General features: G+C 38.0%; 3 protein-coding genes across 5 annotated transcripts; 1 reads left to right on the top strand and 2 right to left on the bottom strand.

Annotated features, from left to right (window-relative positions):
• Positions 1-78: 78 nt before the first annotated feature.
• On the bottom strand, positions 79-7,849 carry LOC308705552 (complement component C7-like). Of its 2 annotated transcripts, XM_081390602.1 has the most exons (19): positions 7,665-7,849; positions 6,771-6,964; positions 6,317-6,366; positions 6,132-6,207; positions 5,918-6,059; positions 5,706-5,841; positions 4,824-4,962; positions 4,597-4,731; positions 4,259-4,502; positions 3,475-3,588; positions 3,189-3,355; positions 2,853-3,081; positions 1,998-2,169; positions 1,825-1,912; positions 1,569-1,701; positions 1,024-1,212; positions 855-948; positions 573-754; positions 79-370 (listed from the first exon to the last, which is right to left on the bottom strand). In XM_081390602.1, exons 3-19 carry the CDS (start codon positions 6,364-6,366, stop codon positions 201-203), a joined length of 2,460 nt encoding a protein of 819 aa, XP_081246728.1. In that variant the 5' UTR covers positions 6,771-6,964; positions 7,665-7,849; the 3' UTR covers positions 79-200. The 2 variants fall into 2 exon arrangements, with proteins under 2 accessions (XP_081246728.1, XP_081246727.1); XM_081390601.1 differs by lacking the exon at positions 7,665-7,849 and having other exon boundaries at positions 6,771-7,124.
• On the bottom strand, positions 7,371-15,355 carry LOC308705554 (succinyl-CoA:3-ketoacid coenzyme A transferase 1, mitochondrial-like; the record flags this gene model as incomplete). 2 transcript variants are annotated; one of them, XM_081390605.1, is made up of 18 exons in its annotated part: positions 7,371-7,946; positions 8,313-8,414; positions 8,500-8,580; positions 8,675-8,764; positions 8,862-8,937; positions 9,101-9,173; positions 9,525-9,573; positions 9,658-9,752; positions 9,860-9,974; positions 10,078-10,185; positions 10,277-10,337; positions 10,520-10,626; positions 10,720-10,869; positions 11,295-11,430; positions 11,704-11,794; positions 12,020-12,131; positions 12,930-13,016; positions 15,052-15,355. In XM_081390605.1, 14 exons carry the CDS (start codon positions 11,376-11,378, stop codon positions 7,911-7,913), a joined length of 1,227 nt encoding a protein of 408 aa, XP_081246731.1. In that variant the 3' UTR covers positions 7,371-7,910. The 2 variants fall into 2 exon arrangements, with proteins under 2 accessions (XP_081246731.1, XP_081246730.1); XM_081390604.1 differs by lacking the exon at positions 15,052-15,355 and having other exon boundaries at positions 12,930-13,028.
• On the top strand, positions 15,064-26,250 carry ghrb (growth hormone receptor b). The gene is made up of 9 exons (XM_081390603.1): positions 15,064-15,294; positions 16,660-16,745; positions 19,784-19,916; positions 20,105-20,280; positions 22,389-22,573; positions 22,837-22,978; positions 23,081-23,171; positions 24,294-24,363; positions 24,444-26,250. The coding sequence occupies exons 2-9, from the start codon at positions 16,670-16,672 to the stop codon at positions 25,305-25,307; spliced, it is 1,737 nt and encodes a 578-aa protein (XP_081246729.1). The 5' UTR covers positions 15,064-15,294; positions 16,660-16,669; the 3' UTR covers positions 25,308-26,250.
• Positions 26,251-26,470: the final 220 nt, after the last annotated feature.

Below are 26,470 nucleotides of genomic sequence, written 5' to 3'. Positions count from 1 at the left end.
TTACCCTGAAAACCTGTCACTGTGGCTTTGCTGTGTTTGTCACATTGCCCACAATTTAAGACCAATTTAGATATTAAGACCACTTATTTACAATATTTATTTGCAAACTGAAAACATGACTTTTATATATTACATATTACAACACATTACAGTAAAAAAAACATCATGCAGTGGGAAAAAACAATTAAAAAAAAAGTTGTTTATGCCTGACAGTCTCCAATGCGGAGTACTGTGATCTCTTTCCCTTGGCATCTCCAAGCTCCCGCCTCACACTCTGAAATCATCTCAGGAGTCCCTCCCTTTAGAGACACACACAGGTGGGCGGAGTCATCTGAGCAGTCCTCAGGATCTATGCATTCACATTTAAAACCTGGGGATACATTTACATTTATGCATTTGGCAGACAATTCATCCAAAGTGACTTTTTACACAGAGGGATACACAGAGTTTCAGACTAATGAGAAAAAATATATATTCCAGACCTGGAATATATGATTAGAACTGCACAACAAATGAGTCTCATGTCATTGACCCATGTTTAAAAAGGTTTTAAAGTTTTATAAAGAGCCTACCGTCACATGTCTCCCACTGATGGCAGTCCTGACAGGATGTGAAGTTGCTTTCTGGCCAACTGCATGCACTATCCTGTTTTAAAGAAAACATTTGCCCCAGACACTGCAAGGCCCCAAGCTGGCAGATACTCATTCTTTTCACCCGGCCGGGACGAACAGAGGCACAAATGTGGAGTGACGCCCTGGTCATCGTCACACAGAGATTTGACATTAATGAAGGGTGCTTTGTACTGTATTTTCATTATTACTTTTTGTATTTAATACCATAACTAATTAACTTACTTGCATTCATATGGCATTTTGCAAACACACTGATCCTTTGCCTGTTTTTCCCATGGTTTGCAGAGTAGGCTTGGTTGGGTGGGCACTGCTTCCACTATTCAGAAAAAATAATGTAAGCAGTAATTGAAACCAAGTACCGATTGGTGTTTAATAGGAACTTACGGCATACCTGGGTTGCATCGGACAGTCTCAGGTGCTGGATACCAGCTGAGGCCAAGACGGCACATGATTTCTGCTTCGCCTTCTTTCTGCATCCCACTTGGGCATGACAGGGTCACACTCTCCCCGATCAGATAAGCTTGTTTTGAGGGTGTGGCAATGACATTACTCAGAACAGCTGGAGGATCACATGCTGTTTCTGGTGAATACACAATGAGAAGAAAAATACTTTATTGTAATCCTCTATTTTAATGCTAAAAAAGATGAAAAAATAACCCAGACGCATATTAAACGAGGAAACTCAAGCTATTTAGATACTGTAGCTAGTAATCTCCAAGCACCACCACAGACAGCAACATAGTGTTGGCCCAGATCCGGCCCACATCTGGTACACGTGGAATCAACACATACCAGATGTGGGCCGGATCTGGGCCGACACTATGTTGCTATCCGGGACCTTTACAACAACATCGCAATGTTATGGCAACCACCCAGAACACTTTATAATTACTATCATTTTGCACATTTTCTTTGATGTATAGTTTAATGAATTACTTTTGCACTTCATGGGTGACTTCCTCCAGGTCAGGTTCTCTGTACATTCAGCAATTGGATCACCAATGTGATCATGTCCATCTGCACAGGTGTACTCAATCTTTCTGCCCACTGGATAGATGTCTTTTGGGTCCTGAATACACAATGGATTTGATTTAAAATACATGCCTGGTGCAAGTTTTGTGTATTGAAAGAGTTTTCATTAATGTGCGTATTCCCACGCCCCACGATTTCCCCTGATTAGGGAGATACTTACCAAAACAAATCCATTTACCAAAGGCGGTGGAGTTTTACATGTCTTAACTGGTGTCAATGAGGGATCAAAGCATTGGGGCTCCATCATTCTAGAGTATGAAAAAATCCTATGAGTCTAGGTGTGCACAAAATATAAATGAAAAAAGGGATAAGTCCACAAATTCTCATTCTCACTTGAGGTGTTCAAAATCAGGCTCTTCACAGCTTTTGCGCTCTATGGTCTCTCCTATGCAATTCCTGCCTCTGTTTCTTGGAGCAGGATTATTACATGAACGAGTCCTTGACTTTTGACCTTGAGAGCAGCTACTCCAGCCAGACCAACAGCTCCAGCCTCCTTCAATCACTCCTATAAAGCATGATCAGTTCGACATATTTGAGACAAGATGAACAAGCTTGTTACAAATTAACTTTAAGGTGCGCCGACTTTAAGATTTTTAAAAATTCATTCTCTCGCTGAATGACTCTTATGAACTAGTTCTTTTTAGAGAACATACAAACAGTGTAGTCTGATATATTAAAGAATGACTTTTGTCTGGTTCTTGTAGTGAATAAAAAAAACACACAGCATGACTGGCGTAGTCTGATACAGGTAAAGGAATGATTCTCATGGGCTGGTTCTTTTTAGAGAACCAAAAACATACAATGTGATCAGCTCAATCAGCTCCCTAGCTTCCAAGGTTGTGAATCATTATATCGTGTACACGACAAGATACCCGAGCAAATTACTTTTAAGAGCTGGTTTTTCTAGTGAATCAAAAACACGCTCTATATGCTTTTGAATCACTCTCGCTGTATTTTTTAATGTGGTAGACCGATTGGTGTGTGCAGCACCGCTTCAAGTCGAACACACCTGAATACTTCACTGAACTGGATCAATCAGTGCGGTTTCTGAATTAACATTTGACTCGCTTTGACTTGAACTGCAAGTTTGAATCTGATTTCAGAGGATTTTTTGCCCGTTGCATTACTGACTGATCTTTCGTATTACAACGACACATTTGAATGTTTATTTGTAATAAATTCCCCTACCTGGTTGTTCTCCAAGGACATGGCCGTTCTGGCAGGCGTTACCACTGGTGCCTGGCCTGCAAACACAGGTGCACAGACCTTCAGAGAGCACAGCCATACCGTTGTTTTGACACGGACTGCAGTGACAGGGGCTCTGCTTCTCCAGATAGGCCTCCAGTGCCCTCTTTAGGTGGAGTTTCTTCAGCCCGGCACATGGCACCTCTTTGACCAGTTCATACTGTGGCCTCAACTAGGAATAGGACACCATGCTGTAAATGCTTCTCTGTACTTACTCAATATGTTTAAGTACATCTCTGTTTCTGCACATATGCTTCTGATGTCTTAATTCTGACATACCTTCTGTTTTATTACTTTAGGGAACTCCTTCACTGATCCAGCCCATTTGGAATACATCTGTTTGTTACTGTCAGGGTTTTCCAAGTCTAAGAGACTAAGGCCAGCGATATAAGCGGTATGTCCTCCAATAATGTCTGTCTTTACTGGCATCTTATGATTTTTGTTCTCTGTAAAACATTTAAAAGGGTGTACAGCAAAGTCTATCAGGTCATAAGAATCAAACCTGATACTTAAATATACATTTAGTGACAAAGACTTAGTCAAAGAACCAGTCATTTAGACTAACCACTGAAACTCTCAATTGTGTTCATCAGTTTCACACACTTGGTTGTTTTCTTTTTATAGAAGAGACGTCGCTTCACACGTGTAATACACTGGTGGAAATCAATGTCTGTTTTACCTGCGTTAAAAGAAAATATATTAAACTAAATGAAACAATGAAACATACACAAATGCCCCATATATAAGGGGCATAACCATAACCCTATAAAACCAGATTTTTTAAAAGGAATCATTTATTAAACCTTCTGACAATGGTTTAGCAACAGTATAGAAGACTAGTTACATGTACGGCATATAAATATCAGTTGTCACTCTTTATCTACCAATAATATGTTAGTAAGATGATATTAGTAAGATGTGTGTGTGTGTGTGTGTGTGTGTGTGTGTGTGTGTGTGTGTGTGTGTGTGTGTGTGTGTGTGTGTGTGTGTGTGTGTGTGTGTGTGTGAGAGAGAGAGAGAGTTGGGGGGGCAAACATATCATGCAATGCACAATGATGACAGAGATGTACAAATAAACATTCCTCGAAAGCCTGTTGTATCCTTTGATACATTTTAACATGATTTTAACATGAAAACGATGTAGAAAATGGGATCTTGAAATATTACTAACAATATAAAAGTTATTCTTATGTTTACTTCATAAAAGTCATTAAACATTGCACAGCAAAAAGACAGTGTAGATTGTTAAATATCATTCTGGCACAATTTAACCCCTGCGCATATAGTTTATATGCCCTTATAGAATATCACGATTAAATATTAACAGAGAAAAGGGGAAATTAACATACTCATCTGCATCATATAATCTGCATTCAGCTCCAGCAGGGCCCGATACTGGCCACCCAGAGAGCCCTCTTCCATGTAGTGGGTACCATAACGCTGTATAAAGAATTGATAGGCTGATGGGTCATATGTGCTGGGCAGGGCCAACAGATCCTTCCAGAAGTCTTCAGAAAGAGGGAGGTACTCAGGAGCATTGTTCTGGAACTGAGCCACCTCTACCTCATTTCTTATTATCAGCAGGTGATAGGTCTGTGAGACAAAAAATAATAGCATTTAAAATATAATATAATCAAATATTTTTAGCAGACACCTTTTTTACATGATGTACTGAATCTATCGTTACCTTGTCTTGTTTCAGTTTGTTATGAAAGGTTTTATGATCGTGACCTCCTCTAATTATCTTTCTCTCCTCTTCATGCCTCATGTAGGACCAGGAACTGTCATAGTACTCATCACTGAAATCATTTTCTACCCTGACCTGAAAGGAAATGATAGGAACTGTTAGTTTATATTATACCAGTCTATATATCATTATAACATTAGACAGTAGCAAACAATTAAAATTTTTACTTGAAAACTATATCTGAGTAGACTTTGTGGAAGTCTGTAGAAATCTCTATGGTCTCCACTGAAGACTTTCCTGCACTGCCCACCAAAGCTACGAGTGTTAATGACACTGGCTCTCAGCTCACCCGTCAACACATCAAACCTATCGGATGCGAAGCAAATATTACTTTGCTGTATTGCATTATTCCACTAATATTATAATTTTACTAGGGGTGCTTCTCAATCGGAAGGCTGCATCCTAGTAAGGCTGCATGTCTCGGCAGTCACGTCATCAAGCTCTGTCAAAGGACGTCTCAATTTACAGGATTCTCTGAAAGCAGCCTTCGTTTTGCGTCTTTCATATGGCCTGTTTTGAAGGATGCATCAAGTATATCCTTTGCGTCCACCAATTACTCACAATCCTTTGCACATATTCCAATTCACACACACAGACAAAAAGAATGAGCAGAAAATTACTCAGCACTGAGCTTGACCAATCTATGTAATGCAAGAATTACATTTATCTCCCAAAAATTATTAAAGGCATTATGTTGTTTTTGTTGTAAATTACTTAGCCTACATTAAGTTAAACTGTGTGTAATGTAAACCACTGGGAGACCACAGATGGTTGTCATTACCTGTACTGCATTAACAGAAAGGCTAACATAAAGGTTTTTAATCTAAAGTACTCTATTTTCCATATTTAAATGTTAATTGTACTTTCGAGTAGTGACCGCGGGGGCGGAAACATGCACTTACTAGCGTTTAATGCACAGGAGGACTATAGCCTACAAAGCTCCTGGACTATAGGATTAGTCTAGGAAGAAAGGACACGGCCTCACTAGGATGCAGCATTTCGTTTGAGAAGCACCACAGATTATGCTAAATGTAAAAGGTGTATTTTACCCTCTTCCCGTGAGGTCAGAGTTGGGCGGAGGCTTTTGTTCATCACACACTACAGTGCCACTACAACGCTGCTCATCTAAACCATCTTCACAGTCATGATCCCCATTGCACACCAGAGATGGGTTGATGCACTGACCTATAAATAAACCAACCATGAAAACTGTAAACTGCCTGGACATTCAAATTCAATACCACAGTCAGACGTGACTTACCAGACGTGCAGCGAAACCTGTTTCCGCACCCTGTCTGAAGGGGGCAGCTTTTCTTTGGAAAACAGGATTGTTTCTGTATGGCATCGCCTGTACAAGTGCTGCCTCCAAACTGAGGGAATGTCGCTACATGACGCATTCGAACCTGAGAGAAAACAGCATTAGGAGGTAAGTCATTCAGTTGTGGCCAGTAGCAGCTGCTTTAAAGATCTGTTACCTGTGTCTTGGTACAGCCGTCACACTCTGACCAGTCCCCATACGGTCCCCACCTGCAGTTTACCGGCTGCTCACACCTTTCATAACAAACGCGAATGGCGAGTTAGAGATGCAAAATGTCTTCTTAGCAAAATTTACTTCTTAGCAACTGCGTAAAATATAGGCTAGTATTCATGCAGCACTCACCAAATATAAGGCAGAAACGTGACCAGAACTAATAAAACAGCTGGGCACATCTGAAAACATCAGTGTTATTAATATTTTGAAATAGCTTTTATTTGGTATATTTTTCAGTTTTTATTTAAATTTTAGTTTTTTTTTTTTTTTGTAATTTCCATTAGTTTATATATATATATATATATATATATATATATATATATATATATATATATATATATATATTTAACGTTTTTCATCTGATATTCATAATTTATTTTTTTAAGTTTTTCATCTGATATTTACTTTATTTTATACTTACCAAAAATTGTTTTAGTTTTACTTTTTACTAGCTTTAGTAAACAATAATAACATTGGACAAACATAATCCAGCTATGACAGTGCCATACTTACTATTCTTTACATCTGCGATTCATTGCCATACCTTTTTTTTTGTTTTTTTTTTGTATGAACAACTCCTTACCTTAATGCTGTAGGCTAGACAGATGGTGGGATGTCGCAGATACAGAAATGGACCCTGCTCATATACAGGGGCTCTTACAGGGATTATGACATCATCCTGCCCTGGTCAGGAATTCCCAGCATGACTCAGCATGCCGGACATTCAGTGCTGGCTCGTTTTCCCTCACCCTGACTTTGCCAGTCTATGTGTCCTCTCTGGGATTAATGTCACAATTTCACAATCTAGTCTTTAAATCTGCAAATTTCAGTAAACAGTGTGTGTGCGTGTTGTTTTTATGGCTTTAATTTGGAAAAAATAGATGGGGTTCGTTTAGCATTGTGAGGAAGATGGTGAAATAGTGTTCTGTTCCAAACCCTGCGGAACACACAGACCTCTGTCTTCAGATAGTTGTGCAATCTTTGTTGTTCAGGTCGATGACCAATCAGAGAGTGACACTAGGGTCAAAAACTTCCACTGAGCTGAGATCTACTCAGTGGTCTGCTATGTCTCAGCTTTGTTCATTAATTTGGGCTTTTTACAGAATGTCAACAGGATGCCTGTTTACAGTATATTGAGTTACATCTTAAAGTAATAAAATGAGTGCTGACAAAACAAATTTTTAAAACAAACGTTACGCCAACATTATTTATTTCAAATTGTGGCAAGAATAAATGATTCAGTATAAAGTGGCAGTGGCACAGCTTCATTATTTAGTGCTGATTAGCTAAAACTGACATTTAGAGATATGTAGTTACCACCCACAAACATTAAAATACAATTAAAATAACAATATTTAACAATATTAATACTAAAATATGCAATGTTATATCTATTCGGATTCCATTGATTCCATCACTTCTGTTAAAATGACAATGTAATTTCAGACACATAGTTTGGCAATGTCTTAAATCTTACCTTAAAAGATGAGGTTTTAACTCTTGGACAGTTACTGTATTCTAGTATTCTGTATTTTTAACAGCAAGTCTAGTCTTAATTAACATGGTAAGGAGAGTCATGCATAAATTTAACACTGAAATCTGTATTTATTCCACATCCCAAAAAAAAAAAGGTGTTGAAATAAAGGGAGTCCTCTCTCTCGCTCTGGTCGTGTCTCAGCATACTGGCAGAAGGGCGTCGTCACTATAAACCCTCGGTATTACCTCATATCTGCTGCATTGGTTGTAAGTGTTGAGACACCTGAAAAATACCAAAATGACTTAAATCTTTCCCCCCAAATACTAAATCTAAATGAAAGTGTGGGAGGATCATGTTAATCTAATCCTGTCAGTCAAGACTAGTTGATTTCTAAACTTGTGTAAAATGTCTTTTTCACGAACAAGATAGTTGCAGACACATTTCAAAATACACCAATTTTTGCAAAGAGACCAAGAGGGTTACAAAGCACAATGTTTCAACTGCACATAATCTTGTTTGCCTGGATGAATCATTTTTAATTGCATATAATTTTTGACGACAGCCATTACTGAAGTAATTCAACAATTATGACTAACACATCACTCCATCAGTTCAGTCAATGCATTGGTGTTTGTCTGTCAGTCTTACCTCAAACTCCGTCCCAGTGCATGCTCTGATGTCATCTGGTGTCAGCCCTTCCCAAATCTCAATGAGTGTTAAACCCTTGCTCTTATCTACATCAAACACTGCCTAAAACAAGTGACAACACATTTCACACTGTCCTTCAAAGGATGCAAGATATGTTAAAAGACTATTCTGTCTCTACTTTACTGACCTTTTCAGTGATTATACGGTCAACACACTGTTTTCCAGTCAGAGGAAGTGTGCACTTGTCTAGGATTTTATGCTTCCCACCCTTTAATTTGAAGGTAAGTATATTACAAAGAGTGACAATAAATGTTAAAGCGTAATGACTGTAAATGAGAGAGTGAGGATTCAGGGTATTGTACCTTGGCAGAATGTTCCATAGTGATCACTACTTTTGTGGCATCACTAGACACCAGGTCCATCGCTCCGCCCATGCCCTTCACCATTTTACCCTGAGAGAAACACATGGTACATGTCAAACCAAGCAAGTAAAAACATACGGCATGTTTATCAGTGATGATACAATAAAATATAGCATGGAAATCATACTGGAATCATCCAGTTGGCCAGATCTCCATACTTGGAAACCTGCATTGCTCCCAGCATGGTCAGATCAATGTGACCACTAAAGGAAAAGGGTACAAAAGGTGAAGTTAAAGTGAAAGAGAAATGTGGGGAACAACATAAAAAGAATCAAATTCTTAATTAATTGTGACACCCTAGAAATCCTGCTCATTTCAAGTGCAGTTTAGTTTAATCATAGATGACTGATGCAGTCAGACACTCACCCTCTGATCATGGCAAAGGATTCATCGCTGGAGAAGTAGGCAGCTCCTGGATAAACTGTTACTGTCTCCTTTCCTGAACACACACACACACACACACACACACACACAGGCAATGATCAGAGTGGTAAAGAAGGACTTAATTTTGATATTATATTATATTTTATTTAATTATATTATATTACAATCTCTCTCAAACACACACTTTCGGCTGGCTGCTCCTTTTACAGGTTAACACAACTGACCATCCGCATATTTTTTTTTTGTCACAGGTTTTATATCAGATATATTATATTATGCATTATATATATATTATATTAAGATTTTCACTCATTGTTACACTTGTTTATATGGTGTAGTGGCAATTAAGTGTTGATTTAACAGACTATAAAATATGATTAAGTAAAAATAAGAGAGGTCACTGCACCAGCATTGATTAAATCAGGATCCACTTCACTCTCTGTTGGATAGGGACCCTAAACGGACAAAAATAAAACAGTGGATTGGAAGTGAAAAAATAGCTGGGAAATTACTCAGGTTATTAAATAACAAAAACTCACCAGTCCCAAAATTCCATTCTCACTCTGCAAGTGGACAATGGTTTCAGGACTTATGTAATTGCTGGCCAACATAGGTATTCCAATGCCAAGATTTGCTGGGAAGGATGTCAAGGTATATTTGGGAATAGGACTGTTAACAATTGTAACTTTTGTTATCTATCATGTTGGCTGTGATATCTGTGGTCAAGCTACTGAAGGATACCATACATTCCGTCCTGAAACTCCAGTGCAGCTCGCCGGATGATTCTCTCCCGGGTTATATCTGAGCCCTGTTTGATTTTAGGTTTCTCTTCCTTACTAGACTGAACCATCCTTTTCTATAAGTAAAAGAACATGACTTACACAATCTTCTTAAGGTAAATGTGTACTAAAATGAACAATATAATGAAATAAACAGTGATGTTCATCTGTCTTTCTCGCCTCAATTCGTTTTTCATAGCTGCCTCCTTTCACTACCCGGTCTACATAGATGCCGGGGATGTGAATGTCTTCTGCCCCAAAACTTCCAATGTCAACAATCTCCTCAACCTGTGAACCAAAGTAAGACATTTTCACCACACAGAACCTCAAACACGAGATTCCAGCCACAAAGATGATCACAAACAGAAAGTTCACAAACCTCCACTATGGTCACTTTGGCTGCTTTACACATAGGCTGGTTGAAATTACGGGTTGTTTTCCTGTATATAAAAATTATCACGTGAAACAAAGTTTAGTAATAATGTGAAAACAATTATTCTACAAACAAAGAGGTTCCGCTTAGATTGATACACAGATGAAGTCTGACACCTAGTGGACAATCTAAGTATTTTAGGAATAAAACGTCATGAATTAAATCATTGTAATGCAGGAATATCTTAACCTGAAAATAAGATTTCCTGCTTTGTCACATTTCCAAGCCTTTATCAAAGCGAAGTCACCAGTGATGGCTTTTTCCATGACATAATGTCTGCCATTAAACTCTCGAACCTGGACCGAACAATCAAAGAACAAGAACTTGATGCACACAAGTATTTTTTTTCTGAAGGTGAAAAACAAAAACAGAGATATGCATCACCACACCTCTCTGCTTTCGCTTGCAATGGCAACACTGCCATCTTTGTTATATTTTATGGGTGAGCCGCCCTCCTGGATGAGAGTGCCGTAGCCTGTGGGAGTAAAAAACGCTGGGATACCTGCACCACCAGCCCGTATCCTCTCTGCTAGTGTGCCCTGGGATAGAATCAAATCAAACAAATCATATTTAAGGTCAATGCATTAATTGTGATTTGCAACCTATTTTACTTCCTTGATGTATATCTAAGAGAAAAAGGATATTAAGAGAAAAAAAGTTGGATTTTGAAGACTTGTTTGGATTCTGAGTGTTACACACACGAGGGTGTTAGCATGTTTGCTAAAGCAGTGCCCAAATAGCTATTTGGCTATTGCTTGACATTTAGCCTATAATCAAGATTACAAATTGAAATTTTTCTTTGCTAGAATAACATACACTGATGAATTGCTTACAATAAGACCAGTAGCGTATAGTAACCAAGTAGGGTTGATTTTGGTTTGATGTTGACTTTAAAGCAAAGCACATTTTGACAAAGAAAAAGTTATCCCGACTATAGGCATGAAAAAAAAGTTAAATGATCTACCTGAGGGGTAAGCTCTAATTCCAGCTCGCCTGATAGATATTGTCTCTCAAACTCTGCGTTTTCCCCAACGTATGAAGATATCATGCGATTTATCTGTTTGGTTTTCAGAAGCAAGCCCAGGCCAAAGTTATCCACCCTATCATCAGAAACAATCACTTAGTTATTTACTCACACATGAAATCACATTATACACTGGTGTTGCTTAAAGCCTTGATTCCTGAGGGCCCACTTCCCTTTTTCCCTCTTTCCTGTCCCTTGACCCGATCAGATTATTTCCCAGTCTTTCTTGTGTTTAAGAGTACATGACAGGAACCCCATGTAAACATCCCAGTGAGTTTGGTCACGTTAGGGAATTCTCTGGAAACAAACATGTCCCTTTGCTGACATTTTAATTAGAAATCTCTCTCACCCGGCATTGTTGCTCACGGCCGTGATGCCTTTTACTCCTGTTTTCAACAGGCCGCTGATTAAATTCTCCGGGATCCCACACAAGCCAAAGCCTGGGACAGAAAAGGGGGAAATTAAACACAAACAATGATAACGCTTGGGGACACATTATGTTCTATCTACAACAAAGGATATCAGTATAGGAAATACCACTTGGCCGTACAAACAACTTATCAGATACAGTAGGACTGCATCCTTGTGCAGAAATACATGTATAGAGGCCACATGCAGCGGGTACATGTATGGATATGGCATTAGCATTAAGTTCCTCCTTTTACCTCCGACAAGAAGCGTGGAGCCATGAGGAATGTCTCTGACGATCTCTGTGGGGTCCGAATAAAAACATGCACTCCATGACTGAGAGGTTGAGAAACGTGAGATGTTGAATTCCTGTGGGGTAATATGACAGGGAGAGCACGGCACACTTTTAGGCACAATTAAAGTGAAAATGCATTTTATTCTCTTCATTAATTAAAGCATTTTTGCAAAATGCTACTAAAATGATAAAACACTCTCTGTTGATGCTCACAGTACTGTAATGGTTGTTTGAATCAGGCAAAACTTTAGCTCTTTGAGGAGAAGTTCACAGTAAATAACAATGTAGCATTAAAAGTTAATTAGGCTATATCACTCATATGTATTTTAGTCTCCTTTAGCTTTATAAACAGCTGCATTAATAAAATGGAGATAAATCAACACATTTTGTGATTTTATTTAGGCAAGATGAAATGTGCCAAGCTTCATGTGTCACAAACAACCTGACAGCGCAACATGGACATGTGGACATGCTGATATTGTGCAAACATCAAATCAATATGCTGTTCAAACAATAAATCAATACAGCAGAATTTGTTTATTTTAAACTTTATTTGAATCTGTTCCTCCGTATATGCAAAATATCTAACTTTACAAAGTGAATTGTTTGGATGTTTGATTTGCATCAATATCTCAAACTGATTATAGAGGGGAAAAATATGCTTAACTCTTTAGACAAAAAGATTATTCAGGGATTGCCATATACTGACATCTGTCCTTTAAAACATTACAATAAATACATAAATAAACATCAAAGAATATCTATGAAAATGAATGTCTGAAACATGCATTTATATGATTTGAACAAATATTTACTTTTCTACTCTTTTTTTTTTTTTACTTTTTATCAGCAATTCAACTTCTGTTACTTACCTTACCATGATGAATGTAAATACATCCCTGAGCTCTTAATGATATTAGTCTTCCTCTGAGAAGAGAATCTGACCTAGATAGGAATCTCTGAAATGACATTTTCAGAACAACTTAACTTAAACTTTTTACAAGAAAGTAATCACTGTCTATACAGGACCTGGATCGATCCTGCACAGTTTTAAAATAGGGCAAAGGGAAGGTTTTCAGGGGGTTTAGGGACTATTTAAAGTGTACTTTTGTACTGTGTCACTGTAGATCAATGAACCCCCCCCCCCACCACCACCACCACCCCTACACTCAGAAAAAAAGGTACAAAAGCTTTTACTGTGGCGGTACCTTTACACTTTTGTACCTAAAGAGTGCATATTAGTCCCTCAAAGGTACATATTGGTACCAAAAGTGTACATATTAGTACCTAAATGGTACATTTTAGAACCTTTTTGAAGGGAACTGTCCCAGTGACAGCTTTTTGTACCTTTTTTTCTGAGAGTGTACCACCCCTGTTGCTGGCCTCTATACATCAACTGAAAATATTATAAATGACAAAATCATAAACCGCTGTTTCCATTAACTTATTAACTCTTTATGAAATCCACATCCAAAATACAGAAATTTAACCCTCTTCATTGGGCAGTATACATGTTGTCAATACCCAACATTAGGTCTCTCTATGTTCCCCACTACTTCAGTAAACCACTGAAGACCAGGGTTAAAGGTCATTCCCTTTTAAGAAGTTTGACAGCTGTTGAGAAATGTCCAGACAACCACAATAACAGCACACAGGAACAGTTCTGACACTGGACACTGCAGAGTTGGTTACCTCAGTGCTGATCAGCTATATGCTGTGTGTCTGTCATTCTGAGATTTACAAGAGAATTTCCTTCAATGTTTACAGATCAAGAGACTTTCCTTTAAATGTATACAGTTAATGATTGTTAAAATTACCCTGTTTTGTGATTTATAAATAATAGTGAGCTTGAATGTCTCCAGGAAACCACACATTCAACTACAGACATGTTGAATGGGTTTGTGTGTTTTGGTAAACTCGAGATAAGCCAGAATGAGATTTATAATACCCTTTTATGTTTTCTTTGCTTCTTGTAGGCTAAATATGAATGTTAAATAAACTTCAATCACTTGTATGTTGGTTTCAAACAATAAAATACAATAAAATATAAATTACAATATTTTCTGTTGAAATACATTTTTTCTTCCAAATTTAAAATTCCAATACTGTAAAGATTTTTTTTTTTTTTTTTTTTTGTAAAAGCTGTTGGATAAACAATTGAGGGTCAATTATGATAAATGTAGTTTTTAACTGAAAGAGTATTTTTCATAAGTTAAGTCACGTTTTATATGATGCCATTTTATAAAATGTGACTTGTTTGGTGTTTCATAATTATTATGTTGTGATGAATAAATAAATAAATTAGCATTAGCTTTTTGTTGTCAGAACAAGTGTGCCAACTAAAGCCCTTGACAGAACGCCTAACTTTTAAAACTTCCACTTTGCCACACAAACTTTTCTTCTACATGCGTTTGTTCTGGTAAAGTCTAAACGGTAATCCTGCAAGACCCCTTAAACACGTGTCCCAGTCCAGTCACGTGTACCCATTCAACCCTGCATTGTTTATCATGTGTAAGCGCCTATATATGGAGAGCACGACACCACAAAACCTGCCAATAATAGCCATTATGGGATGAATATGTAGGCTATAATATATGAGAAAATCTAATTACACAGATAGCATTCTGAAAATGATTGTCAATGTTTGCAGCTTTAGATGGAAGCTCAGGAAATTAATATCTGACCACAATGCTCGATTGATAGGCTATTCCGATGTATTCTTATAATAGCGAGCGTTTATAAAAATCAACACAGTGATAAATAAATAACGCGCGTGGCATTTTACAGGAGTTGTGGGAAAACACTCAAAACAGTGTGACGCTTGTTAGGGCGGAGTCCCGTGTACATTTATTTTTCGCATGCGAAAATCTACATGCAGTAAACAGATTAAGTGCCTTGGTGTATAAGGGTTTACTTTACAAGCTCCCGCAGGGTGCTTCAAAGAAAACTGGCGCATTTCTTCGAATGCCGTAGAGAAAAACTATAGTAGCCTACGTTACGGATGCTGGAGCCAGATGACCAGAGAGTGTTGCAGTCTAGGTCCAGTCTGTCAGAACCACAGGACACGCGTTAGGCAAAGCGGCAGATGAGAAAACAGGGCTAATTTATGATCCCTTTCTAAAAAAAATTGATTGATTTAACCAAGCTGTCATACGAAGAAGTCAAGTTTCCCCGAGGAATACTTTCATAGAAGTTCACGATATAACGTTACAAATTTGTATCGCACTCTTGGAAAAGGTGAGTTCAATGTAATGAGACAAACGTGGGATTCATTCTTTATCATTGCGGATGCTGATGTGGAAGATTAATTTAATGAAATGTAACTTTTTAAGGCAAAATGTATCATGTAAAGTTGTTTTTAACTGCATTATCTGTATTTCTGTTTGGAACACTTGTTTAGGCTATGTTTATCATGTTTACGTGTATATGGTGACTAATACGGATTAGCTTTACGTCATAGCACGTCATATTATGTCCAGATGAGGATGAAAGGGTATACAATACGTTTTTAATAAAGCATATACTGGAGTAAAAATAAATATCAGCATGGCATCAGTTCTGTCTTTGGCATGATTGCAAGTGTGATATTTCTTTTATACAGTTCCATGAATAGTATTTACGTATTTTTTGGCCAGTAATTTGTATATCTCATCTCAAACTAAGAAAATAGTTCCAAAAGAAGGCAAAAACTCAAGCTTTTTGTGTCTCCGAAGCAACTGGCAAACTAAAAGCCGGACTGGAACGCTTGAGTGGAGCGGAGCGACAGAGATGTCAATTTCCTTGCTGAAGCTTTGATTTTTAAAACTCACTCCTTGCTGGAGTGAGTTACGTATATTCACTTTATTTGTGTGAGTAAAACACAAACCATTAACTCACATATTTCTCGCTCAGGACTATACACTCTCCCCTCACAAACTCTTGTGTTAAATGCCGTGAACATGCTCAAGTAGGGCTACAGATTTTTTTTTTTACAATGTCAGTAGTTCATTGTTTTGATAAATAGTCACTTGTGGTATTGTCATGTTAAATAAGAAAAGTGCGCAGAGACTGTCTCAGACTTTTTTCAGGAAGCTCCATATCAAACATACAGCACTTCTGTTATCAACTTCCCAATTATGCACTTTGGCATTGTAGAACAGGCTGTACCCATTTTATCAAGGACCAAGCCCTTCACCCTAAGTGAGAGTTTGTTATCTCTGTACTGCTGGACTGAGTGTGAAGGCCATTTTAATCTCAAAGAGAAGGGCTGAGATCCACATGCAGCTGAGTGCAGCGTCAATACATGGATTTCTGAGAAGATGTTTTCCAGAAGCAGATTGGAGTGAAGCCATGTTGCCGTGAGGATATATTTCACAACCGCTAGCTAGAGCCTTTGGTTTAAAATGGATGGCAGAGGACTGTTTACTGTGATTTCGTAAGCCTGTCGGTATCATTAACTGATTGAATTCCGCAATGAAATAAATTAATAAATGGACCTAACTGTGTTTGAATTGAAGTAAAGATGAAAAATGAAGAATTAGGTCTATTACCTGGTACTAGCTTCCATTACTCAATGTAGGCTGTTAACAGATTTCATTATTATTTTTATTTTGGTTTTCACAGGGACTACACCATGGAGACCACCCTTCTCATCTGTATCTTGTTCACCAGTGCTCTGGCAACACAAAGTGTGCCTCCTACAATACAAGGTTAGCAGTTTTTAGATAGAGTCTTTTGGACTAGTTGTTACATGTCTTGCTCGAGGGGTTTGAATTTGGAACATTCAGAGATAACAACACAAATAATTGCCACTTTCAGCAACTTTTTTTCCTCAAAAAGCCTGTTGTTCAACAGTGTAGCCAAACAACAAGAAAACAGGATGTTTTCTTTAGCAACCCACCCATTGCTCCACCCTATTAGTTGGGCACCATTGTGAAACACTGAGGTAGCTGTTTGGCTTTCTGCAAATACTCAATAGGACCTCTGCTTACTGATTGGATTTTACATATGAAATAAAACAAATCCTTAACATATTTTCAGGACTCCAAATGCTGGCTGCAGAGAAACTGTATCTTTAGTTAAGAAAATTTAGCCAATCTGAGCCGGAATCAGGATTTTTCCATGGCTCTTAGGATGAAATTAATGAACTGCACAGTTTTCTTTCGGCTGTTACCGCCACACTTCCGTTCTTCACAAGCCCATTTAATGCTTTCGCTTTGAAACAGTGTACAGTGATTTGAACAGGTCTGCCCATTATTAATTCTATCAAATATAATGTTTTCTGAGCGAAAGTGGCTGTGGTAAGTGGGAGGGAGTGCATGTTGCTATATGAAATAGATGGTTAGCTTAACAACATCACTCTGCAGGTGCTATTTGTGTTATACATTAGTTTCTATGGGAACACATTCTACTGAAATGACAGCTCTGAGTAATTCTCATCCTTTATCAGGCAGAGAATTAGTTTACAAAGAATTTCAATGAAAAAAATGCATATACAGTAAGCTGCAAGGCTAATTTATTTCCTAATTTAAGGAAAAAAATGATAATTTTTTTTGAGAGTGTTATTATTACAAGATGCAATCCTGAATCAAACTCACAAACATGAGACTACATGGTTGCAAATCTTTTGCATCAAGCAAGTAATTTTGCTTTGACGATATGCTTTGCTTTGACGGTATGACAATATATATTGTGGCGATGGTATAAAATGTCTATCGTTAGAGATTTTGCTATATCGTACATATCGTAGTATGTAAATTATATACTCATAACATAGCACTAATGACACTTTAAAATGATAAAATGCATGTGTCACGCGAATCACGATCCCTGCCTGTTTTTCCTGTTTTTGTTGTCTTTTATTTAGAAGTTTTGTGCTTCCCTGCTGCTTTATTCCCTTGCCATGGACACTGATTTGAGGACACTCATAGTTACCATAGTTTCCATAGTAACTCATTAGTTCATTAGTTGATAGCCCTCAATGCTGCCTTCTCCTTGTCGGAGACCCATTAGTGGTCTGGTGTTCTGTTACGATGGCAGTTTCAGAGGAACGAGAGTATGACCCAAATGCAATGATTATTTTAATAAAACAAAACAACAAAAGTAAATCCAGGCGAAACAGGAGATTCCAAACATGAGGTAAACAAAGCAACAATGGAAGCATAGCACTGCAAAATAAAAATCCATGACAACAAACACAGGAAACACAGGCAGGGATCGTGACAGCATGAATGAGACAATACAGAGCGGGACTCGCTTGATGTTAAAAAGAGTTGCTAAGTGCGGTGCTCGAGCAGACTGAAAGCTCAGCGTGTGATCGCGATTTCAGTTCTCTTTCATGTCTTATTGTGCTTGAATGGTCGAATACACACTCTATTATGTCAAAATGCTCATCGCGTGGAGTATTCATGTAAACACAGTTGGTTATGTCAAGTGAAAGTAAACAGTCGGGTGTAAACCCGATGTGTGTATCAGTATATTGAATTCGTGCATTCGGTCATAAAGTGACAGCAACTTAATAAACCTGCTGCTCTCTGTCTCATTCATGTTTATCAAACAAAGGAAATAAAAACATAATTCTCTGGACTGAATAACTTTTGCAGCTTTAATAAGAATACATTTATATTTAATTCATACAGTGAAGACTATGCAGCATTTATTTTTACATTTGATTATTCAGTTTCTGTACTATTTCTAACTACATGTTAAACAAACCTATCGTACCCGAAAACTGAATTAGTTTAATTCTTATTTTTTAATAAAAAATTAAATAATATAATATAATAATAAAAAATGACTATATTGTGATGTATATTGTTGTCGTGAAATAAGATTTTGGTCACATCGCCCACCCCTGCCCTAAACAGACAAACTCAAATAAGTCCAGTTCACAAACCAAGCTAGCATGATGGCTCTTAATTATAATTCCTCTGTTTTTCCTGGGGGAAAAACAACATAAGAGATGATGAGGAATAATATTTTGGATAAAAGCGTCTGCTAAATGATTAAATGTAAATGAATTAACTGAAAAAGCACTGGGAGTGTAAATAACCAGACAATATACAGATGTTGTGGCCTAGAAATAAATCCTCAGGCATTCTTCCATTAAACACTACTTTGAGATGATTCGTACCATTGGGAACCATGTTTAAATTTAGCTCTTACTTCAAATTGTCAATTAAAGTGTTATCAGAACTGTTGTCTAAATGTTGTCAGCTGAGCAGGTCGGGGAGAGCCTTTCAAAGAGCTTGCAGGCAATAACTGCTGCTCTGCCACTCATATTCTTCTACATGTGAAAAATGCCAGCACACATTTCCAGGAAAACACAGCTGACAGTTATAGCCCAACTGGGATTTATTTTACATCCTGCTAGTCCAAAACTGGTTTAAACTGAAGGACCTTCACAGATTATTTTCCCTTTTTCAGAATGTTATTTTAGCAGGAAAACATTTGATCACTCACAGCTGTGCTTGATAGCACACATTTTTCCTTATAATTTATGAATAGCAAAAAAGAGGCATTAGAATATAGAACTTCATTATTGATGCCATGTTTATATATCTTTTGAAATATGTATTTTTCTGTATGGAAGCTGATGCAGTAAAACATGTCATAATTAAGACTAATTAAAAACTTGACATTCCTGTTATTTTTTTCTGGTCCATCAGACTTCTTAGGAGGAACATGCCTTAAGGCAACTATGTTCAATACCAGCAAGGGTTTAAGTATTTTTTTCCTCTCTTTGCAGGTCAAACTTCAACTTTGCCTCATCTGACTGGATGCTTTTCTCGAGAGCTGATGACTTTCCATTGTCAGTGGGAGACTGCATCCTTACAGAACGGCAAAGTGGAGGATCTGAGACTTTTCTACATCTTAGAAAAGTAATTAATAATCAAAGTACATCATAGAATAAAATGCAGTATGTATATATAAAAAACTGCATGATAATTGGTATTATTTGGTAACAGAACTCTCTTGTTACAAAAGTTACAATCAGTCTATAGCAGTCAGTTGATAGACAAATGACTGTTCTTCTAATAATGATCCCCAATTTCCCACATGTCTGCAGGGATTCTAAGAAAAGTGAGAGAAAATGGAGTGAATGTCCAAGTTACAGCTCCTCGAGGAACGAATGCTACTTTGATTCCAGGAATACTGTTATATGGTACCCTTATGCGATCCAGCTGCGTTCACGCTCTCTTGATGTTGTTTATGATGAAATATCTTTCAACGTGGAGGACATTGGTAAGCCATTTGGCAAACACAAAGACACTCTTTGTCTTTTCTGTCTTGACATGCTTTCAAGGAAACAATCCCTTGTGGAAACAATATTTGCTGAATTTTTTCACATATATTTACATCTCACAAAAGTGAGTACACCCCTCATATTTCAGCAAACATTTGAGTATATCTTCTCAAGGGACAATACTATAGAAATGAAACTTGGATATATTTTAGTGTAGTCAATGTGCTGCTTGTATAGGAGTATAGATTTACTGTCCTCTGAAAATAACTCAACATACAGCCATTATTGTTAAAATAGCTGGCAACAAAAGTAAGTACACCCTAAGTGAACATGTCAAAACTGTGTCCAAAGTGTCAATATTTTGTGTGAGCACCATTGTTATCTAGCACTGCCTTAATCCTCCTGGGCATGGAGTTCACCAGAGCTGCACAGGATCCTCTTCCACTCCTCCATAATAATATCACGGAGCTGCTGGATGTTAGACACATGGCGCTTCTCCACCTTCCGCTTGAGGATCAGCACAGGTGCTCAATACGGCTCAGGTCTGGAGACATACTTGGCCACTCCATCACCTTCACCTTCATCAGCAAGGCAGTTGTCATCTTGGCTGTGTGTTTGGGGTCGTTATCATGCCGTTCGGCCCAGTTTCTGAAGGGAGGGCATCATGTTGTACTTCAGAATGTCACAGTTCATATTGAAATACATGTTTCCCTCAATGAAACGCAGCTTCCCAGTACCAGCAGCGCTCATGCAGCCCAGACCATGAAGCTATCACCACCATGTTTGACTGTAGGTAAGACACAATTTTCTTGGTACTCCTCACCAGGGCGTCACCACACATGCTGGACACCATCTGAGCCAAACAAGTTTATCTTAGTCTCATCAGACCACAGGACATGGTTCCAGTAATTCATGCTCTTGGACAGGTTGCTTTCAGCAAACTGTTTGTGGGCTTTCTTGTGAGCCAGCTTCAGAAGAGGCTTCCTTCTGGGACGACGGCCATGCAAACCGACTTGTTGCACTGTGCGGCATATGGTCTGAGCACTGACAAGCTGACCTTCCGCTTCTGCAACCTCTGCAGCAATGCTGGCAGCACTCATGTGTCTGTTTTTTGAAGCCAGCTTCTGCATCTGACGCACAGCACGAGGACTCCGCTTCTTTGATTGATCCTTGTGAGGCCTGTTCCGAGTGGAACCCGTCTTGGAAAACCTCTGTATGACCCTGGCCTGCACTGTAACTCAGTTTCAGGGTGTTACCGATCTTCTTATAGCTTAGGCCATCTTTGTGGAGAGCAACAATTCTAATTCTCAAATCTTTAGAGAGTTTTTTGCCATGAGGTGCCATGTTGAACATCCTGGGCCTGTATGAGAGAACTGTACTCAAAGCACAAATTTTAACTGCTCTAATAAAAGATACACAGATTTGTATGGTCCTGTCAAGCAGACAAAAAATATATATAAATTAAATATATACTGCTATACATTGACTACACTAAAATATATCCAAGTTTCTTTTCTATAGTATTGTCCCTTGAGAAGATATACTCAAATGTTTGCTGAAATGTGAGGGGTGTACTCACTTTTGTGAGATACCATATATTTATACATACATACAGGTTTTTATAAATGTATTTCCAATAAGTTTTAGTTACTTATTTGTTCATCTTTTATATATAGATTTTATATATAAATATATGGACACACTTCAGATTAGGGTCCAATTCTCACTATTAACTAACTATTAACTGACTTTTGCCTGGCTTATTTGTAGTTCCTAACCCATACACAAAAGAAATATACTTTAAATATATTTTCAGAATATATTTTGGAATATATGCAAATATGTGAAATTGGCCCAATAAATATATTTCACACTTAACATCATATATTTTTGTTATATTTCAATGTATTTTTTTCTGTATGGGTCCCCAAAAGTGTCAAAAATATATGTGGCATATATTCCAAATACATTGACATTTTCAATAATACATTCTTAACAGTCTTATTTTCCTCATTGTAGATAACTAAACCCCCCTTTTCATTGCATTAAAGGGCAAATTACTTGCAAACATGTTCCATTTATTCTTAGTTGTTCATCATTTTCTCAGTGTTTCCAGATCCGCCTGTAGGACTAAACTGGACTCTTTTGAGTATGAGCACAACTAGCTTAATCTGTGATGTGGTTGTGAGCTGGGATCCTCCTCCGTCTGCTGAAGAGAACGTGAAGACAGGATGGATGTTGCTGCTATACGAGACACAGTACAGAAAAAAGGGTTCAGACCAGTGGATCTCAGTGAGTCTCACGCAACGCTGTGCAATCATCAAATCCAGATTTCTAATCTGCTCCTAATGAGAAACAGACTTGAAGTCAAATGTGTTTCTTGAGGAGTTCCTCTGAAGCTTTATTACAAGTAATTTGCATTTACATTTGATTCACCATGGTGAGGACTATGACCTGGATTTTGCAGACATAATTAGACCATGTTTGGAACAAATCTTCAAGGCTTCAAGGTTGGAGTGTTATGATGTGTCTTAGCTTTCTTTGTCTCTCTACAGCTGGACAATGGCAAAGACACACAGGCGTATATCTATGGTCTCTGCAGCAACACTGAATATGAAGTCAGAGTCAGGTCACAAATGAGAGGCTACAATTTTGGTGTCTTCAGTGACTCCATCTTCATACTCATTTCTAACAAAGGTCAGTTTAAACATCTACCGGTTTGTAGGTTTTGAAAGGAAGGAAGGAAGGATGTTTTTTTTCTTTTTCAGTGATGTTTTGAATGCCTCCTTTTATTTTCAGAATCAAGAATTCCTATTACAGCTGTGCTTGTCTTCTCTGCTGTTGGTGTCGCAATTATCTTGATGCTGATTATAGTTTCACGTCAACATAAGTGAGTACATGCTCTGTTATATAACAGTGTAAAAGAAATCTGACAGCATTATGTATGAATACAATGATTTACTGTGGCATTCCTATCTAAACACTTATTAGTTTCCTCTGTCCTTTCATTTTCCTGCAATACCTTTTATTGTTTTACTGTATTTATTAGTTTATTCTTTTATTGTATTACAACTAAAACACACAATAGATTACAACTGAATTCCACTGTACAACATTCAAGACCTCAAAATAGGCAAATTCAAAGTCAGGCAAGACAGATTCTCATTTATAACTGGTAGGAATGTGTTTTTCTCTCAAAATATATTAATATTCTCACTACTGTTCAAAAGGTTGGATGTTTTTCAAACAAATCTCTTATGCTCACTAAGAATACGTTTTTCCATTCCACTGCGCTACTTTTCCATTATTTTTCAATGTAAATACGTGCTAGACGGAGGTGTACGACAGTCACGTCTTTTGTAGCGCCTCGCGCATGACACTGCATTCTAAAAACGTGGTGCTTAAGTTAAAACAAATTAAACTTTTAAAAATTGCGTCTCGAGACCTTGCGTCCCCCCCCCCCCCAAACAAAAACGCGTTCTGTGTTAATGGCCGCTAAGGCTGCATTTATTTGATCAAAAAAGCAGTAAAACATTTGTTTTTTTTTTATATTATTACAATTTAAAATAACTGTTTTCTATTTTAATATATTTTAAAATGTAATTTATTCTTGTGATGGCAAAGCTAAATTTTCAGCATCATTACTCCAGTCTTCAGTGTCACATGATCCTTCAGAAATCATTCTAAAATGCTAAATTGCTGCTCAATAAATATTTCTTATTACCAATGTTGAAATGTTGTGCTGCTTAATATTTTTGTGGAAACCTTGATCATTTTTTAAAGGATTTTTTGATGAATATAAAGTTCAAAAGAACAGCATTTAATTGAAATAGAAATCTTTTCTCACAATGTAAAAGTCTTTATTGTCACTTTTGATCAGTTTATGCATCCTTTCTGATTTTTTTATGGAATATACAGTATAGAAAACTGCATAGTTGGCCATTCAATATTCAAACCATTTGGCTACTCAAAGCAAAGCTTTAACTTAAGTGTGGCCTGATTTCTGTTGTAGGCTAATGGTGATTTTCCTGCCGCCAGTCCCCGGACCAAAAATCAAAGGGATTGACCCTGTGCTTTTACAGGTATGTGACTTCACATTCATTTTGTAGAACGTTTAGGGGCTACAAATTAAAGCTTTTCTGTTTGGTTCATTTCTCCACAGAAAGGTCAGCTGAGTGAATTCACATCAATCTTAAGCACCCACCCGGGCTTGCGGCCAGAACTGTACAGCAATGATCCTTGGGTAGAGTTCATAGAGGTGGACATTGACGAACCACACGAGAGGGAAGAAGAGCTCCTTATCGACTCTCCGGTTTCTGACTCACCTCAAATGTCCAGTAGTTTCAGGGATGATGACTCAGGACGGGCTAGCTGCTGTGATCCGGACCTGTCAGATCACGATCAAACGGATCTTCATCACCCTTCAACCAGTTGCCATGACGGTTTCCACCCGTTGTCGCATACACACTCTGGGCCACCGCAACCTGCAGCCGTCTGTCCACAAGACACAACCTGGTCTAACAGCCTTTACTCACAAGTGAGTGACGTCACCCAGCGTGGTGAAGCTGTGCTTTCTCTGGAAGAGCAAGAAAGGATGAACACCTGTCATAATGAAACTCAGAAGGATAAAGACAACAATAAGAGAAAAGAAATCCAACAGTTGGTGGTGATCCCTGACGAAAGAGGCTACACCTCTGAGCTTGTTGCCAGTGCAATCAGCGCCCACCTCGATAAACCAAACCCACCGATTACAGACCAATCACAGAGTCAAGAACAACACAGTGCATTCAGTGACATTCAAAACCTGAGCACTGAGATGAACACATCCTCTCTGTCCACTGCATTTCCCACCCTTGCAAAGCCCACAAGTCCAGAGTACACTATGGTAGATGGGGTGGATTGGAAAAACAGTCTCTTCCTTAAACCAAATACACCAACCACCCCACACAAGGCAGAGGTGAAGAATTTGCCCACTCCTGAAGGATACTTGACTCCTGACCTACTCAACAACATTACCCCTAGCTAAAAGTGGAGTATGTTTGCTCTGTGTGCATGTGGCGTCTGAAATGGTTAGCCAACATTGAACAAGACGTGGATCCATAATCCAAGCCTTCTCCAGGGGAATGTATGTCATGAAACAAATCTTTTGGCAAGCTAATAGTGGGCTGTATAAGGCCTGGAGTCTTTTTCTTTATTCTCCTAATTTGGAGGGTTAACAGCTTCAGAGGTTATTTTGAGCAGACATGGAGCAGAAGTATACATTATGCTCCCACATGCAGTTGTATAACAGTTATATTGCTATATTATTTTGTGCATGTTTTGTTTTCAGAGAACTAACCACCACTATGTGCCTACTTAAGATTCTATCATCAGTGTTAAAAAACAATGTGCCACATTTATATCAAGAGGGATTCTTATGTTTATGTGAACTGTTACAGGCTTTTGTCCTCAGTGCCACAATAATGTATATATGATCAATTTTGTTTCAGGACAAGCCAACTTTGCTAAAAAAAAAAAAAAAAGTGCTCCGCCCACGACCGCTGATGGACTGTCCTGTATTAGCATATTTCCGTATTAGCCATACTGCCCACCAAGGCAGCACTTTGTGTCTTGTGTGACAGAGAGGGGTGAGCAGTTGCTCATTATCATTTAAAGAGACATGCACCGAAACGGTCGCTGTGAACACAGCTGCTTTTGAGGAAGTAAAAAGGGTGTTGTTTTACACAACCATTGAGGAATTTTAACCAAAGTATGTTACAAACTTTACATGAAGACCCTAAAGAATCATACCAACTTGTGGAAAATGGGCATCCGATGACCCCTTTAAGATGTGTTTTTTGTTAGCATGGTTGTCTACTCAATGCTGTTTGGGCCTTGGTTCAGTATTGTTTATCATTTCAAAAGGAATGTTTTTAACTTTGTAATATAAGCGGTATGTTGAAATAAAATGACAGCAATGAACTAAGAAATACTGGTTTTGCACTCTGTGACCTACAACTTCCAGCCTACGCAAATCGACTTACGCCAAAAGAGTAACACTTGACGATGTATGATGTAGGATGTTGGAGTAGTGTAAGCTTTGACGCCTCTCGCAGTTCAAACCGTTGTGCGTCAAGTTCTTTTGACGTAAGTCGACTTGCGTAGGCCGTCTGCCGGAAACTAGTTATTTTAGTCGGTAAAGTTTAAAAT

Source organism: Scardinius erythrophthalmus, assembly GCF_964197995.2.
Source record: "Scardinius erythrophthalmus genome assembly, chromosome: 17".
In the NCBI taxonomy this organism is placed as follows: Eukaryota; Metazoa; Chordata; class Actinopteri; order Cypriniformes; family Leuciscidae; genus Scardinius; species Scardinius erythrophthalmus.
Note: the sequence above shows the minus strand (reverse complement) of the source record. Positions and strands in the feature narration are given on the sequence as shown.

Coding starts and splice junctions, on each gene's coding strand:
- LOC308705552 (XM_081390602.1), bottom strand. CDS start 6,366: ATGTGCCCAGCTGTTTTATTAGTTCTGGTCACGTTTCTGCCTTATATT. Junction 3,589..4,258: donor AGATTATATGATGCAGATGA/GTATGTTAATTT, acceptor CTTTTAACGCAG/GTAAAACAGACATTGATTTC. Junction 2,170..2,852: donor TGTCCTTGGAGAACAACCAG/GTAGGGGAATTT, acceptor CATGCTTTATAG/GAGTGATTGAAGGAGGCTGG.
- ghrb (XM_081390603.1), top strand. CDS start 16,670: ATGGAGACCACCCTTCTCATCTGTATCTTGTTCACCAGTGCTCTGGCA. Junction 22,979..23,080: donor CATACTCATTTCTAACAAAG/GTCAGTTTAAAC, acceptor TTTTATTTTCAG/AATCAAGAATTCCTATTACA. Junction 23,172..24,293: donor ATAGTTTCACGTCAACATAA/GTGAGTACATGC, acceptor TTTCTGTTGTAG/GCTAATGGTGATTTTCCTGC.